Raw genomic sequence first — 17,433 nt, forward strand, 5'->3', positions numbered from 1 at the left:
CTAGAAAAAAAACCTATCTGCAGTGGCATTCCTCCTGACCTACTGCTATTAGCAATAATATTTTCTGTATAAACTGTATGCATGGTTTTGGCTTTGTATTTCAGGCCAATTTCAAGGAATCTTACATGGCTACATTTTACGACTATTTCAATGAACAGAAATATGCAGATGCAGTGAAAAATGTAAGTAATACATGTGAAGATTCTAAAAATCCTGCTGTGCTGTTAAAGTTGAATCCTAGAAAGCAATATATACTGTTGATAAAGCAGGAAGTGTGTTGAGAAAAGCAGACTCCTGATAACACATATTCAGGGGACTTTCATCAAATTATACACGTGTGAATAGTAAAATTCATTTGCATCTGTTTCTAGTTAATAAATAGGTTGGATTAACAAGCTGCTGCTTAGAGCTTTTGAGATGCGTGTACTTTGTCGAATGCTGTAGATCTGTGATGAAAATTGCTTTGTCCAAAAGGAAGTGAAAGATGCATATAACAAAGGAGAAGCGCAAGAAGTATTGGGCATCTGCAGTTCTACTGCTTAAGAGCATTTGCACTGTTTTTAGGTTACAACCTAGGAAGCCTCCAAATTCCTCAAGCTTCTGCCATTACCTTCCGTCCAACTACTTTTACAAATACTCTCGTAGGTCTGTGCTATACAAATGTTGAAAGATTTTAATTTGGGTAGTGTGGTCCTGTCATTTTTACATCTGCTTTTGGTTCACCTTTTAGTTTCTAGATCTAATTTCATCTTCAGGAAGAAGAGATCACAAGAGCATAGAGCAACCTATATTGCTTAAAGAAGGGTAAGTATGCATGTGCAACAGAACAGTCTGCTCGTGTGCTTATTCTAAGGCAGCCATCTCTTTTTCTGCCACCCCTATTCCATTCATGCAGCCAGAGAGGAATGTAGGAAAATTCTTGTGTTGCAGTTTCTGCTCTCTGTGGTTGCTATTGCTGATTTGAACATATTTTCATTTGATCTAAACATCTTAATATAAATGTGTTCTGAAATAAGTAGAGGAAAGAGAAGCCTATAGAACTTAATTAGCTTAGCTAAGGCAAAATAAAATTAGATCAGCATTGTATTAAAATCAAACTGGGGTCTTTTTCCTGAGCACCAGTGAATAAAAGCTGTAAAATTCCACTGTGAAGACAGTGGAAGACTGTGAAGACAGATACTGAGTAACTTAATGAGAGCAAAGCCTGCAAATGGAATTTGCTTTTGCTGCCCTATGAGATACATATGCTAACTATTATCATGGCCATTTCGAGGAAAATTTGACATGCGCTTGGCACAGTTTATAGTTTTAGTACCTTTCCTTTTTTGGGAAGTATGTTCCATATGCTGTGTTAGTTTCAGATACCAATTGTTGACATTTTTTGTTACAAAACTGGGTAGTTAAGATCATCCAAGTGCACTGTAGAAACAGCTTCTTTGAGCTGGGAGGAAGAAAGTAAAAAAATCCAAATTTGTCAGAGCTCAGTAAGCTCAAATACTGTTTGAAAGCAAGCCTTCATGGTTGTTTTAAGTGATGCAAAAACTACATTTTCAGTGAAAACATGAATACCTCTTCTATTTAACCTTGACAGTTCACTTCTCTGATAAACCTCTGTCCTTAGAAATACTTTTGTCTATTTTAATTCCACACATTTGTCATCCTTTTGGTTTTCAAAATAAATCTGTAGTTTATAACATTTACCCTCTAACTGTAAAACATTTTTTCTGCCTCTGTCTTTCTTTTGCTCCTGTCTGATTTTTTTCTGTCTTTTCTTGCTCGGCCTGTGGCTGCTGTTGTAAGGACTCTTAAACTAACAGTAAAGAAAGTTGATGGTAATAGTTCATGCAGGTAAGATGGTAGAGGCAGTTGCTGCTTTGCTGTAGCTACTGGCTGACAGCATGTCCTTTGCAGCAGTAGATTTGTCTGACTTAACTTCGGGGAGGAAGTACTCTGTTTAACCATCCTGAAATGCCTGTGTAAACCCAGCAGAGAGCATTTAGTTAGCCATTTCTTGATGTTGACCTTTTATTTTATTTTCCTTAAAACAAAAACCTGCTGTAAATAGTGAATAAAGGATATCGATCTGTAGGCAGGGCACCACGAAGCACTGTATGAATCCTGAAGAACTTACTGAAAGTGATGAACAAACCATACATTTTCTAGACACTTTTAAGTAGTATTCATGTAGATTATTCTCAAGGTTAAGAAGTAGCCTTCAGTAGTTTTTTTGTTTTGGTTTGTTTTGGTTTGGGTTTTTTTACATTTTGCATTGTTGCCATGTTTTGTTGTGGGACTTCTCACAGCCTTTGATTTGATTCTTCTCCAGACTGAATGGCTGTTTAGTGGGGTTTCTATTTGCCTTTGCAATATTTTTGCTTGCTTGTGTGTATTTAATCTATCTTTGCCTCTGTTAGGAGTATCAAATGGAAAGCTACAGCATAAGAACTTTTGAACGTAAAGATTAGTCATTAGCACTTGGGTTTGCTGACATCAATCATGCCATCACTGCTTAACAGCTGCTAGCTTGGTTCTTTCCAAAAGGAAGAGAGTGGAAAGGAGAACTATTTTTTTGTTGGTGGTGGTGATGAAAAGAGCATGTCAATACTTCCAAGTAAAGCAAAGGCAGATCCAGGTTCAGGTCTATCATAAGCCTGAGAAGAAATAGTATCTCCAACCACCTTGTACTGAAATGGGTTCAATCTTGAACTTTTTCTCCCTTTGTTCTTCTGTTTGCTCAAACTTCTCATACAGTTTGCAATTACTAGAAACAAAGAAGTTGACCTTGTAACTTCTGTGACTTTGAATGCTGGTCACCTATCTCTGAGAAATAAAAGCACATTTTTTTGTCTTGGCTATGTCAACTATGAAGAATTTAATTAGAAATGTGCTCTTAGCTCTGCCATATGGAGTTGGCATTTTTCAAAGAGGGGAGTCTCTATGGGAGTTTGAAATTTTAGGTCATCTTTAAGTGTTGGCATGAGAAGGACTAGAAACTAACTTGAAGACCATGTTGTCCTGCCCAAGGGTATCAGATCTTCCTTTGAAGTTTGCCTTAACCTGGAATTATGAGGGCTACTGCCAGTGGGCCTGGTGATGACCTGAATCACATGGTGTTACTAAATTTTTCTCAAGTATTCCAGGAATAAGGACCAAGACAGTAACTGTCTGACCATTTTAAGAATGAGAGATGTGTAACTATAACCAGTTAAAAAAAAAATCTGCTGCTGAAGGTAGTCTTTGTCATCTTTTGCCCACACACCTTGGAATGAGCAGCAGGCACCAGCCCAGCTGGTCACAAAATAGTAAAGTCTGAAGGAGCTTGGGTTTCTGTTTGAGCTTTAAGCAGACCTGTGGTTTGGTCAGGTGTATTGTAGTTACTTGTGACTGAAGGTACCAGAAGCAAGAAACAGTATTAGCCGTTGTAAGCATTTTAGCTCTGCTATTGAAAAATCTTAAACCAGGTCATTCACTGTTCTCTCTTGTGTGCTCTTTGTGCTGTATAGTGCCTTCCTACTTCATAAAAACTACTCTGTAGGAAGTAGTTTTTACCCACCCCATTATACAGTTCTGTATTTGGCACAATAGTCAATGTAATGTGTAGAGTAGCTGTTATCAACTCTCTACTGCATATGCATACACATTTTTATCTAACACAAGTGATGCTGAGCAGTATGAAATCACCAAAGTCACACTGAAGCTTTTGGATTGATTTAGTGGTCAGGAAAGTGGTGGATCCATCACAGTTTCTGAGTAAACTAATTTCACAATAAACTCATTCAAGTTTGAAATGAATTAAAACTGACAGCTCACTAAATGAACACCCCTAATCTGCTAAGAAAGGGGTGGGGATGCTCTACCTTCCAGCCATAAGATCACTTTGTATGTCACTGAAATTGCATTTCGGCTGCAGTACCTATGTGCAATTGCAAATGAGACTGTGGAACATCCTAATTTTTTTCTAGAGCTTGAGAGTGATTAAAGCATTTAAGGATATAATTCCTGTGCTCCAGAGGCTTTACACCTGCCTTTTAATTATTAAATATAGTCTAAACCTTTTGAGCTTTCTCACAGCTTTAAAAAAAAAAAAAAAAAAGCTTGTAGAGTCAACAGTCGAGCTTAGCAGAGCAGCACTAACCATGTTCTGCCTTTTTTCTGCTGTACTAGGAAGCGTTTAGCTGGATTTGTACTGCAGAAAGGGCACAAACTGCAGCTCAGTTAACTAACTACAATTCAAGTTACATGTCTTGCCCTTAATCTAGATCTGGAAAAAGGATGGAACTAACTAATAGATGCACTAAACCTATCCAAATGTGAGTCTTTCCTTGCCAAAAAAAAGACCTCAATAATTAGAAAACACTCTGTGTCCCCTCCTAAAGCTTTGCAAGTGCAATGACATATATCTGTACATATATACATATATGTTTAAATCTACATACATGAGCATGTATTGTAACAGTTGGTGCCCTGTTTACTAGGTTCATGATCAAGAGAGCACAAGGAAGAAAACGATTTGGTATGAAAAACTTCAAGAAGAGATGGTTTCGCCTGACAAACCATGAGTTTACCTATCAGAAAAGCAAAGGTAACAAAGGTTTTCCAGTCTTTGCTTTGATACACTGGAGCAAATATTAAACATAGGGATTCTGTAGGAGTAGAAGACCGAGATCTAGATCTGTAACTGTAGAAGGCACAGTGCAGCCATGTCTGTCAACCTGTATGTTCTTGCTCTTTTTTTAGTGTCTGTATGGGCAGTTAGAGAAGCTTCTTGGATAGCATAATACCCTGTGAGTTAGCAAAGTATTTGATAATATTTGTCTGATATCAGTTATTAACATCCTCTGTAGGTTTCACAGTTACCTAGATTGTCCTAGGAAACAAAACTTAGAAACCTCAAGCTGGAATTTGGGTTTGTATTGAACATTCTCACATGCATCTCAGCATGTGCTCATAAATTCCTGTAGCACAGGCACAACTGGATATGATAGACAGGGATTCACCTGCAATCTTTGAACTTTCAAAATGTGTTCACTTAATGTTGCCTACTAGCAAGGATTTTGCTTTTTGCAAATTGTTCCTGTCTTTTCAGTAGTTCACAACAAATACCGCTTCCTTCCATCATGTAAGTGCATAGGGAGTAAGAAGGATAAGGAAGTATGTTCAGATCATGCCAGTCATTATTTCACACTCAGCTTTGAGATCTTGTGTCACCCCTAGTTCAGTTCAGCTGACAGGAATGATTTATTTCCTTGTCACCTTTGCAGTAAATATACTGTGTCCTGCTGCAGTAATCAGTTTCTGGGAGGTTTGCTAGCATAAGGCAGTGCAGCTGAAAGCAGAAATATCCTTAAGATAATACTTAAGGACCATTCTAGCAAATCCCTGCTGAGTGAAAGATTTTCCCTCTTTTCTTACGCAGTCAAAATGAACTTCAAAGAAACTGAATCAGCCCTTAGAAAAAGGGCAAAAGGTGAAGATGTGTTGTGAGTGTCTCATTATCTGTGTGTCTGTGTGTTCTGCAGGTGATCACCCTCTGTGTAGCATTCCAATTGAAAACATTCTGGCAGTGGAAAGACTAGAGGAGGAATCCTTCAAGATGAAAAATGTAAGTAGGTCATCTTCATTAATGTATTTGTTAGGCTGCTCCAGATCCACCAGCCTAATCGCCTTTTTCCCTTTTGTAACCTGGATTGAATTTCTGTTGAAAGATGTACAACCACAGCTGCTTGTTCTGTATATAGTAGCAGGGGTTTCCAAAAGTACAGCCCATTCAGATTCTTAACAGCCCAGTCAGCAGCCTTTGGGTTTCGTGATCTGCAGCACACTCAGTACTGAGCGCTGCTGCTCAGCTGTCAGCTCTGTAAGGTCACACACAGGTAAAATGATCGAGTCCCTGCCCTTTCTGCCAGGCCTCTCTGGTGGGAAGGAACTCGCTGCTTAGAATTGTGAAGGATCACAACTTCTTTATTAGCTATTAGGTTACTTTATGGAATTTGTATATTTATATATAATTTGGGTTAGGTTATGTACCAAAATAACTTCTGTGCTGTGCTAGTATGGTTTTGATTTTGCCACAGTAGGGAATAAAATACAGCTGTATTTCTCATGCATGGAACACTACTGCCAACTTCCTTATTGAGTAAGAACAGACTTGATCAGTTTGGGTGATGTTGGGAGCCTTTTTCATACACCTCTGCCTGTAAAGCTGAGTCCAGTTTTTTGAAAATTGTATTTAAAATTAAAAAAAAGAGCTTAGTTTTTTTTCCAGTTCTGAAATTCATCTGCTACAGACTTATTTATACATATAAATGGTTGTGACTTCTATCTTTTTCTGCTTTTAAGTCTTTCCTGCCATCTACAGTGCTTGTGAGCACCCTGCAGGGAAGTGCTCAATCCTGCCCTAGATATTAGGTTCCTCAAACAACTCTTTGTTAAAAGTGAAATACAATTCTAGGCTCTTCAGTATTTCCCAGTTTTAGGTATTATTCTGGTAGCATCTCTCTCTCTCTCTCTACTAAAACACAAAGTAAGTTTCAGTTCCACTTGCTTCTATAACACATCTCAATTGTCCTATAGTTTGCTCTGGTGTTTATAACTCTACTGCATAGACAAAACCAACCAAGCTACAAAATAATTTCGGCTATCAGAAGGCAGCTGTAACATGTGATGAACTGTTGCTAACTGCACTCTGCAAACTAACTTGATTGAATTGAAAGCCGCCACACAGTTGGGATAAAACTCACTGTCAGTGGAGAAAAGTGAGCTATAAATCTGTAACTTATGGTGAGTCTACTGAGCTAGACTGAGCATCCAAAATATGTCTGTATTGTGAAGATTCATTTTCAGAAAAATATACCTTATTGTTAACATCAAAAACTCTGTGCTATTTTGGTTGCTTAAATTCAGTATTACCTGGGAAATCAAGGTGACTACATCAATTCCAGAAAGTAAGATTCAGTCTTTCCATAAACAGTAGAAAATACTGTTACCACTGTCTTGTGCTAATATATTCCTATTTTTCTTGCTATACATAAATAGATTACTGCAGCAAGATCAGAATTCTCAGAACACCACAGCAGGTGTATTTGCAATGGATATTCCCTCGTGGGTGCTTGTGTGATAAAAATTCACATTTTGTATAAATACTCTCAATGTATCTGTGCTCAGAATTGCACCACGTGTGTCTTTCTCACTCATGTTAAATCTGCCTGTCTGGCAGTAAGGCCAGTAGCCTTTGTTGGTCTTAAGCACAATTTGGGGAATGTGAGGGTGGCTTTGAGTGCTCTTTGGGTCTTCTGTGTTGTTTGGCAACTGATGGTTTTGGTAGTGTAAAGGTCTTTTAGCCACTTGAAATTCTTGGCTTAGTTGTGGGCTCCTCAGTAACTGTTGCCATATGTTGGATCACTTTGGATGATATCCCTTTACACAAAGCCATACTCCTTAAATCTGTTCCTTTGCTGCAATGCAGTAGGTTCCATTTACCCCAGCAGAACATTAAAATTCTTTTCCTTGTAGCTCTGTGTTAATAGGGGGTTGAATTGCACGCTCCTGTCTTCCTTCTTCTTCCATCCCTGTTTCCCAAACTCAAATTGCCAGTTATGCCCTGAAGAGTTTTATTGAAAGGACTCTTTGGTGTGTAGTTGGCACTGTTGGACTGATCACACAAAGCAGCTCCTTCACTGCCATGGTGTATTGTGCTTTTCTAATTATTATCTGATACCAATAAGGATACTAAATCCAGGGAAATGGCTGTTTGTGTTTCCCTTTTGTTATTTGGAATGATGCACATCTGAAAGTGTCACAGAGGTGGAAAGGACTGTGCTTGGTACCAGTCTGCAACATTCTCCCAACCAGCTAGGTGCAGAATTCAAGCCAATATTTCAGGTCTGTGTAACAAACAAAGGCAAATTTCATTTTTTTTGTGTCTGGTTTATTGTTATTGTTTGGTTTGTTTGTACATTTTTTTGTTGGGCTTTTGTGTGTGTGTGCACCTCTCTGGTTTTCTTTTTAAAAGAAATGAAACGAAATCAGGTGTCTGTAAAGTTGTATTCCATACGATATGGGCAGTGTAATGTCTAATGATTTGAATAATCAGATGAAGAAGCAGAGGGGAGAAAGATAGATAGTTTAGGCATACCTGAAAGAGAGAAGAAAATGCATTAAAATTAAGTAATTGAAGAAGCTAGAAGAAATGAAGGAAATTTACCTTTCCAAAATTTGCAGTTAGGATCACCAGCATGAGCTCAGTAATCTTCAGTGCATGATCAGTGTAATCAAGCAGTAAGGCTGTGCATCAAAAATTTCCTTCTTCGAGAGGAGGAAAATAAATACCCTTTTAGGTTGCAAGCTGTTCTGAACAGGCAGGAGAGCTTTAGTTTAGATTTTCACTGGTCAAGCTGTAACACAGAATTAATGTGTAATTATTTAAACCACCTGGTGTCAATCAAAGAGGAACAGTATTTCTGTGATCTTCTAAGAGCAGCTGTAGTTGGGTGCAGAAGCATGGAAGTTACTAAAAGGCAAGGGTCATGCTGAAACAGGTACTAAGAGGACTAGCAAAATGGCAGTATTAAAGCAAAGTTGTCACTAAGGCTGGATCTAAACTCTCGTTTTTCTCTGTTCTGCCTCCTGCTGACGAGCCTTTCCTTTCAGGCCAGCACTGTGTTCCTCTGTCAGCCTTCCAAAACTTGGAGTTGCAGCGTTACTAAAATTGCTTCCCCAAGGCTGACAACAAATCCTGTTGAGACCCAAGCAGCAAGTTGATATTAGCTATTTCTAAATCATCTCCTACAGGAATGATATCTTACTCCTTGTACCAGGTGAAAGGTCTTGTTCTTTTAAGGGCACATTTGCTGCTTGGTTTTGTGTGAAAATGTATTTATTGGTCCATTCTTTCAGTATGCCGTGTTTTTTCCTGCAAGAAATCTTCACTCTGAGTCTAGTTTTAGGTTCACTGACTCATTCTGGTGCTTTATTCTGTGGTTTATTTGCAGATGTTCCAGGTGATCCAGCCTGAAAGGAGAGTCCTGTATATCCAAGCAAATAATTGCGTGGAGGCCAAGGACTGGATTGATATCCTCACCAAAGTTAGCCAGTGCAACAAGAAGCGCCTCACTGTCTACCATCCCTCAGCCTATCTCAATGGCCACTGGCTTTGCTGTAAAGCCACTGCAGATAACACCCCTGGCTGCACACCCTGCACAGGGTAAGGGTTTTTATGTGCCATCAAGTGTCGCTACTGCCATGGGTACATGTCTCTCTGCAGGGTGACTTGCAGGTGCACAGTTAACCAAGATTTGCCAGGTGTACAGGTGTTCAAAGGCCATCTGTTGGTATTCCTGATTCGACATGTCTTGATCAAAATGTTGACTTTTTAGAGTTAGAGATGGTGATGGGAGTTGACTAATTAAAAATACTTTGGTTTTGATCATCTGTCATTAATGAAAATGTCTGAAATCCCTTCAATATCTTGTTTGTAAATACCTGAAGCACTCATCTGCTGATAGATTTAATTCTAAACTGGTCTTTTCAGGGGGCTACTCATGCTCTCTCTTAAATGAAGATGGACTGTCTGATTTGTAGGAAGTAATTTGCATCTGAACTGAGAGAAGTAACAAGACTGTAGTGGTGGTTAGATTCAGAATGTAAGACCTGGGTAGTTGGAAGTTCAGTGCTTTGGCTCCTCCATCTGGTTGTAGCTGACTAATTCACCAAAATGTCTGGATACTGACACAATCTCCTTCAAGTCAGTGAAAGGGTGCTGGATAAATAGAGGCATAAAGAAGTTTGAACTTGTCATCCTCTTTTGGGAAAAAGTGGAAGGTTTTGAGCTCTGTTGCACACAATCTCTTGGCTTTCATGAGAACTCACTTTTACTTTGTTTTGCTTGTTAAGTGCTTTATGTGCCATAATACGCTGTTTAGCATATAACTTACCTCTCTTCCTAATGCCTTACAGAGGCCTGCCAGCAAATATACAACTGGATATAGATGGAGATAGAGAAACTGAACGCATCTACTCTCTTTTCAACCTGTATATGCCAAAATTGGAGAAAATGCAAGGTGAGGATTAAAGATCATTGCATCTCCAATTCACTTACCAAAGCAAAAATACCTGTGAAAAGTTGGATGGTCTGGCTCCACCAGCCTTGCAAATCACATCCTAGAACATAGTGGCCTTTATTCCACTTGTTTCCCCTTCTGGTGTCTTGAGGCAGTTGTATTATTTTTGGTGCAGTCTCATGGTCTGTAAAAAGTTCTTTGCGTAATAACAGTTGTTTGAAATACAGTCTTAACCACATCATCCTAAAATAGCGTGGGCACAGAGCGTCGCTTGGATGCTCTGAACTGACAAACCAGAGCCAGCAGTGAACCAGAGGTTTACTGATGCTGACAAGAAGCACCAGCAAAGTTGAGGTTTCAGTGGAATATGGTTTTGTGTTACCAGAAGTCATGTGCATGCACATTTCCTGATTTAGATCCTAAGGGCAGGCTGGATACAAATGGCTTCTTTGGAAAGGCTCTTTCAGAATTACCCATCGGGGATGACCCGTGGATGCCTGTGAAATGTTGAAAAGTGGAGTTTTGGCTGGGAAACTTTTAGAAGCTGAGGGAAGCAGAGGTGTGATGGAAAGGATAAAAGAAAGAAGAGACAGCAGAGGAAGTTGGTACTAGCAGACATGCCAAGAGAAGTATCCGGTGTACACAGTGCCAGACTAGAAATCCCAGTTTAGCACAGGGAGTGGCGGGGAAGCCTTCTGTGTGGCACTGATCTTTAAATAGGACTTTATTTTATAATATGAGATAAGCCAGTGGTGTCAAACACACAGACTGGAAAGCACTTTAATCTGTTCCTGGCTGCTGTGCAATTGCAAACTCAAGATCCTCACCACTTCCGAGCTGTCTGAACTGGTGCCCAGCTTTCCCCTGTTCCGAATCCTCGCTGCCAGGGCCAGCATCGAGTTTCGGTGCTGGGGACGCAGGTCTGGCACAGACAGTGCAGCAAGGGGAAGGGAATTTGAAAGCTGAGACTGGGACAGCACTAAAGCTAGAAGGAGAGACAAAGTAAAATACTCCTTCTGCTTCTTTCCCCTTCTAATACACTCTGCTACAGTGCAGGAGTAGATCACATGGAAATACATTGTGGATATTCATGTGTAGTCAGTGTCCAGATCTCTGTGAGGAAGGCTCCCTGGTAAAATCAGAAGGTATAGAAGTATCACTTGCCCCTTTGGATATGTCATAAAGCAGGCAGCCAGGCAGTAGTTACGGCATATTCTGCTTATGCATATTGTATGAATCTTTTAGGGCTACTGAGGTAAAACATGACTACTTCAGCCTGTACTTGGCTGCCTGGGCATGGAACCTGTCCCAAAAAGTGAATACTTGACTTTGTGCAGCACAACTCTACAGCACAGTGGCAGAGGCAGGCCTGTGTAAGAGTTTCCAAAATGTATGCATGGGGTGCTGATAGTGGCATTTGAGATTAAAGCATTGCCTGTGCAGCAAAGGGCAGCTACCCACCAAGCCAGGAGCAGCTGCCAGGCTTGCTGCCCTTTCTGTACAAGATGAGGAGGAGGGAATGGGCATGGGACATCCTCTGTGCCTCCCAACAGCCCAGCAAAAGGACAGGGAACTTCTGCTGTTGATGTCAGCCACAGTACCGTGGTGGTCATACAGAAGCAAACCAAGAAACTGTGTATGAACCCCAGATTGAATTTTTTTTAGTCTGCTTGTCTTGCTTTTTCCCCCGTGCCTGACACCTATTCCTGTATTTTTTTTTCCCCTCCAGAGGCCTGTGGGAGCAAATCTGTGTATGATGGACCTGAAGAGGAAGAGTATTCTACATTCATCATTGATGACCCTAAGGAGACATATAAAACACTAAAGCTGATTATTGAAGGTGTTGGAACTTTAGAGCAGGAGCACGCTCAGTATAAGAGGGATAAATTTAAGAAGACAAAGTATGGAAGCCAGTAAGTACAATGGGTTGTACAAGCAGGGGAACGCTCCTGGAAGATGGTATTTCCCTTGCTTATGCTCTGGTTTTCACCATATTTTGTTCAAAAAAGGTCCTGCAACTACATACAGAGTAGCACTGTGATTTAGGATTATATCACAATATTTTAAGGTACTGAAAGGAATTTTTAATGCAGTTTTGTTCATAAAATTTAAATGTGGATTCGTTATGCTGTTGGTTTTAAATTTTGAACCCATGCTGCTGAGCTGAGCAGTTAATAGCAGAAGATACATGTGTTTACCAGCTTATCTTGAAGTGTTGGTTTAAAAATGGAAAGAGTGGCTGTACACATAAAGCATTCTGCATATGGCCGACAAAAGAGAGGATCAATTCAGTCAGTTCTAACTCAAGTAAAATACAGTATTGCCATTACAATTAGAACTTTGAAAATCAAATTTAGGGAAAATGTTCTCGTGTGTTCCACTTTGTCTGATCTTTCCATGTCCTGACAGAAAGCTCTATGTATAATACTGGTTTTTCCTTTTCTTTTAGAGAACATCCCATTGGTGACAAGAGCTTCCAGACATACATCAGGCAACAGTCAGAGATCTCAGCACATTCCATATGAAGTGCAAAGGAAATCACAGGACAGTGCTGAAGGGTTGATTAGTGATGCTAAATTGCAAAACAAAAGGGAAGCCACACATGTAGCAAAATTTATGGATAAGTGTCAAGCTTACAAACTTTGAGACTTGGTAAACGTATTCTCTTTTCAAGAAACTGTTATAATAGTTGCTATGCACTTTATTCATCTGGTTATTGACAGATGATAAAACCCTGCCTTCTAGGCAGTTGTCATGTGTATTTTTAAATTTGCTTTGGTTTCTTGGAATCTAGTGATCAGTTCAATGATCAAGGTGTGTGGACTTCATCTTGACAACTCCCATGCAATTCCTTGTGTTTTGGAAACCAAGCATGCTGCTAATATGCAGCATTTTCTAGAATGGTTGTTTGTTACTGTTTTTTGTTCCTGATTAATGTATATTATGCCACACCCCCTGCGTGCTCTCTTAGGAAAAGCTTAGTAACATTTTACTTTTAATGCCTGCATTTAGAAAAGAAGCAGAGAAAAATCCCTCTGGCATAATCATCTACCATTGTAGCTTGTATTCTGAGCAGGCCAAGGAGCAGGCCTTTTGTTTTTACAGCAGTGTAATTTTTTTGCTAACTGTGCACAGTTTTTAATAGAAATTCAAATCTGAATGGTACTCTTGATATTTTTGAGATACAAAGTCGTTTCTCCAGGCACATTCAGCTGACTTTGGATTTGAAGATACAATCTCAGCAGTATAGTAAAACTGACTCTCATAAATATGAGTATGAAAGAAATGAACTCATGTCAAAGCTGTGTGTCTCTCTTACACAGTCCAGTGAATGGTAATCTTTGAAAGTCTGCCAAAGGCAAGGTAAGCTGATTTTGATGACTTTCTATCACCACAGTGAGAAGGACAAATAGAATATGAATCTGGCAGCTGAGACATGCTGATTCCCAGGCCAAAAGCCGTCAAGATGGGTCTTCTCTGAGAGGATGTTTATGCACTGGAGTCCATGCTATCCTAGTACCACTTGCTTTTCTGGAAAATAGATTTCTACTTTTCCAAAAATGTTTTTAAATACTTTTTAAAAGAGACTTGTTAAATGATATTTAGTATATTAACATGCATAATGATAACTTGTTAATACTATGAGCATAGTAAAAATGGAATGAGCTGTGTGTCTCACTAATACCAACAAAAGGAGAGGAATAAAGATGTTCTAAATATTCAATGCATATTTATGTATGCTGTTTAGTTGTACATCATAATTTTTCTCTGTGTAAGGGTCTGATATACAAACATCTAGGTCTGATGGCTTGGAAGCCTGCATGATGGACTTTAGGCCTCTGTGGGGTAGAAGCTAGTACAGGTTTTAAGCTGAGTTGGATCAGAAAGCATTGATCAGTTTAATGTGAAGATGTCTGTGTCTTTGCTTCAAGTGTTAAAGAATAATTCTTAACTGTGTCCTCATTGCATCTGACATGATTTAAGATGGCTAAAGTACTTCGAATGCCTCTGTTTGTTAGTGATGCTCTTAGGAATTAAGTTTTGGTTTTGTTCGAATATATAGTAGACCACCTTTTAGTAGATGATAAATGATCTTTTATTCATCTTCACCCAGCAGACTGGGGAAAGAGAAGTAATGAAGCATTGCGAAGATGCATTTAGGACTCCAAGCTTTTAGCGGCCATGAACTGCAATTTTTAACATGTATTTGTAACTTAATATTGTTTATAAAATACTAATGACCTGTAATGTGTGTTCTACTTGACAATTAAAAGAAATGGTTTATTTCTGAAATCTGTGTCCATGTTTGGAGTATTTTTAAATTCACAGTGGCCACCAGCATGCCTCTTGGCACAGCATCTCCTTGGAGTGGGGCCATGGATGGAGATCCTTGTGAGTGTAAGCTGCCAAGTCCCATCCTCACTCCTCCTCCCATCCCCACCAACCCCTTTTCTTGTCAGCATTGCACCCATGGGACTCTGCAGGGAACCAGACTGTGCATCTGAGCCAGCCATAAACTACCTTAGCAAAGAAAGCTTGCTCAACTAGGTCAGCATCTTGAACTGGTTCCTTGTGTTATTGCACAGTAACTGAGCTGAGACCATGTTGAAAGGACAGGAAGAATGAGCTGAGCCCACAGCACCCTGCAAACCTGTGGATTGGCTCCAAGACCTATGGAACCATCACCCTTCTGATTAGGTCCTGTTCTGTGACAAAACCTTGGACTTGCTGAGGTCCCTGCTAGTCATACTCCTGGAGCTTACTAGTCCCCTCTGGATAATCATGCAAGGAACTCTGGCTCTGAGATGTGTGAAAAGCTACACACACTGGTTCTCTTGGGAAGTGTTTCCAGGGAGGCTGGGCAATGGCCCCCCAGGATGGAAAGCTGCTGGCTGGCATTCAGGGTGTGCTCACTCAGCTTAAATTGAAGGTAACTCCCACTGCTGCAGTGAGTGTCTCTCACAAGAACCCAGGTGTGCGCTTCCGAGAAGCTTGTGGGGACGAGCTGCTGCAGGCGCACTCGAGCTGAGTGATAGTAGTGGTTTAACAGATAAACCACATCCAGGAACAAAAACCAAACTGATGGTGGAAGACACATCACCAGTGCCCTGGTGAAGATGAACTTAACCACAATTGTGTAAATGTGAGGTTTTGCTGCGGAACTGTAAGCCTTGTTTTGAAAACAAAATTTTACATAAAATGAGGTAGGAAACTGACACAAGATTTGTTAGAAATGAGAAGAGTTAAATGCAAAATTACTGTAACACCATTTCCAGCTCTATCTCTTTCACTCAGTCTCATCTGGTGTATACAGTCATTTTCTTCTCCTGCTAACATATCTTAGCTTAAGTCAATAGAAAAATCTTTGAAATCTGCTTTTCTTATGGCATAACATTGTGTGTTTTTGGTGAGGGAGTTGTGCTAAAACTGGGCTTCCAGTACTTGCTTGGGCTCTGTCTGTCTGCAGCATATCCATCTAATGCTGTCTTCAGAAACACTCAGAAATCCTGCCCACAAGAGAAATAGCTTGATTGGGAAACTTGGGACAGCATCTCTTGTGTCTGGAATGACGAAAATACCAAAAGATAAAAAAGCATAGGCATAAGTAAACGTATCAGGTGAGTTTTCTTCTCTGCTCTGTCCGAGGCTGAAAAACAACAAAATTATTTTTGCTAGAAAACATAGTTAGAAGCTGGGCTGTTCTCTCCTAGGACGCCTACTGCCAAAGAAGTTTCCTGTGCTTGTTTTCTCCCTTGCTGAAGCCATGTGCTAGGGCAGGACTGATGTGACAGGACCCAGATATGTAAGGCAGCTGGCTCTGTGAGACAGCTGTCTGAGGCACCTGAACTTCTATGTGATTCCCATCCTCTTTCTGCAGTACTCTATGCTGTTCCGCCTTTTTAAAGGTCTGTGTGAGAAGCTCACTTGGGTAGCAGGAGAATGTGTGAACCCTGCCAGCCCCCATTATTAGGTCCAGGAAATGGGTGCTGCGGGAGGGATATGGTGTAAGCACTGGCAGTGGGTGGTTCTTGGAGATAAAGAACAGCATCTTCCCACCAGCCACCTTCTGTGGATGTATTGCAGCCAGGCTAGCAGGGCTGACTGAAGACAGCATTTCCTGCTAGCTCTTGGGCTACTGTCATTAAATGGTAAATAAATGTATTCCAAAGCTCGAGTGGTACTGAGGAAGTTTTAAGACAGAAGCACTGTATTCCTATATGGGTAAGATTCTGGATATGATCTGTGAAAGAAAAGATTGCAAAGAGTCATCATGAATCAATTGTTATGGATTCCTAAAATAAAACAGGATCTTAGGAGATTAATCTTGACACTAGAAACCAGCTCTCCTGGTTTGTGAACAAATTGCACATCTTTCCATTTCAATCGTTATTTTTCTTCTGCTACTCCTTTTGAGCCACTCTGATTTACCTGAAAATTTAACATCATTGTGTTTGTGCAAAGCTGTTACTTTCAACCACAGAGTTGCCTGGTGTTAGTAGCTTTGCCTGCAAAAATATTGTGGAAGTCTTGATTAAACCAAAGGCTCATTAGCAGCCTGGGCTAGATGTAAGAAGGGTTGAAATGGTGAAAACAGAAATTTCGCTTTTTACTAGTTTGAAAATACTGCTATGCTGAATATTAACCAAAAGCATTCCCTAGGTGACATCAGTCTGGTTAGTGTTGAGAGCAAGTTCTCTCTACAAGTGTGGGGTCTGTGTGGTGTCTGACTTACCTTACTAAAGTCATTCGTCATTTTTAACCACTGTCATTGTTGCACTGTTCTCTCCTAAGGCTGTCAAAAGGAAGTACACGTTTTATTGTTTACTTGAGGCCATAACAAAAGTACTACCTACATATGGACTCCTACAGGCAAATGAGTTAAGTTTTGATAGGGATGACAGTGCATGGGATTGCCATCATGTACCAATGGTATGAATTGGTAAATTTAACTGACTAAGAAAGATACTTTGGATAAATGCAGCCATTTATTTCTCTGCGGGTAGAAACTAAAACTGTAGTTTTAACTAGTCATGTTCTTGTAGAGAAATTTGATGATGGGAATACAAGTGAATTTTATGAATTAAAGGCGAAGAAAGAAATACTCGATGAAAATATAAACTGCGCAAAAAAGAAGGGAAGGCTACCCTGAAACACCTTGTGTTTTGCTTTCTTTGGCAAGTTTCTGTGCATTTCTGCTCAGCTAGAATTCCTGCTTCTCATTCTCTATAGAAGCTATATTTTTGGCAGCCATGACAGCCTATGACTAGAGAGGATCACAGCTGAGAAAAGCAACTTTAAAAATAGACAGACTCATCTGTGGTGTCTGGAGATGCAAATGCTTTGCCTCCCGCTGTGCCACAGTGTTGTGAGAACA

The 17,433-nt window shown here is 40.0% G+C and overlaps 1 protein-coding gene across 2 annotated transcripts in view; it reads left to right on the forward strand.

Moving 5' to 3' along the window:
• The window catches only part of RASA3 (RAS p21 protein activator 3), a 172,317-nt gene extending 157,966 nt beyond the window's left edge, over positions 1-14,351 (forward strand). For both annotated transcript variants that reach the window (XM_066176708.1, XM_066176709.1), the window contains 8 exons: positions 105-182; positions 731-804; positions 4,476-4,582; positions 5,520-5,602; positions 8,991-9,202; positions 9,955-10,058; positions 11,788-11,971; positions 12,508-14,351. In XM_066176708.1, coding sequence (XP_066032805.1) covers positions 105-182; positions 731-804; positions 4,476-4,582; positions 5,520-5,602; positions 8,991-9,202; positions 9,955-10,058; positions 11,788-11,971; positions 12,508-12,583 — 918 coding nt within the window. In that variant the 3' untranslated portion in view covers positions 12,584-14,351. The remainder of the gene's footprint in view (positions 1-104; positions 183-730; positions 805-4,475; positions 4,583-5,519; positions 5,603-8,990; positions 9,203-9,954; positions 10,059-11,787; positions 11,972-12,507) is intronic.
• Positions 14,352-17,433: the final 3,082 nt, after the last annotated feature.

This window comes from Chamaea fasciata, unplaced genomic scaffold, assembly GCF_029207755.1.
Source record: "Chamaea fasciata isolate MVZ Bird 193981 ecotype frontalis unplaced genomic scaffold, bChaFas1.0.hap1 SCAF_2, whole genome shotgun sequence".
In the NCBI taxonomy this organism is placed as follows: Eukaryota; Metazoa; Chordata; class Aves; order Passeriformes; family Sylviidae; genus Chamaea; species Chamaea fasciata.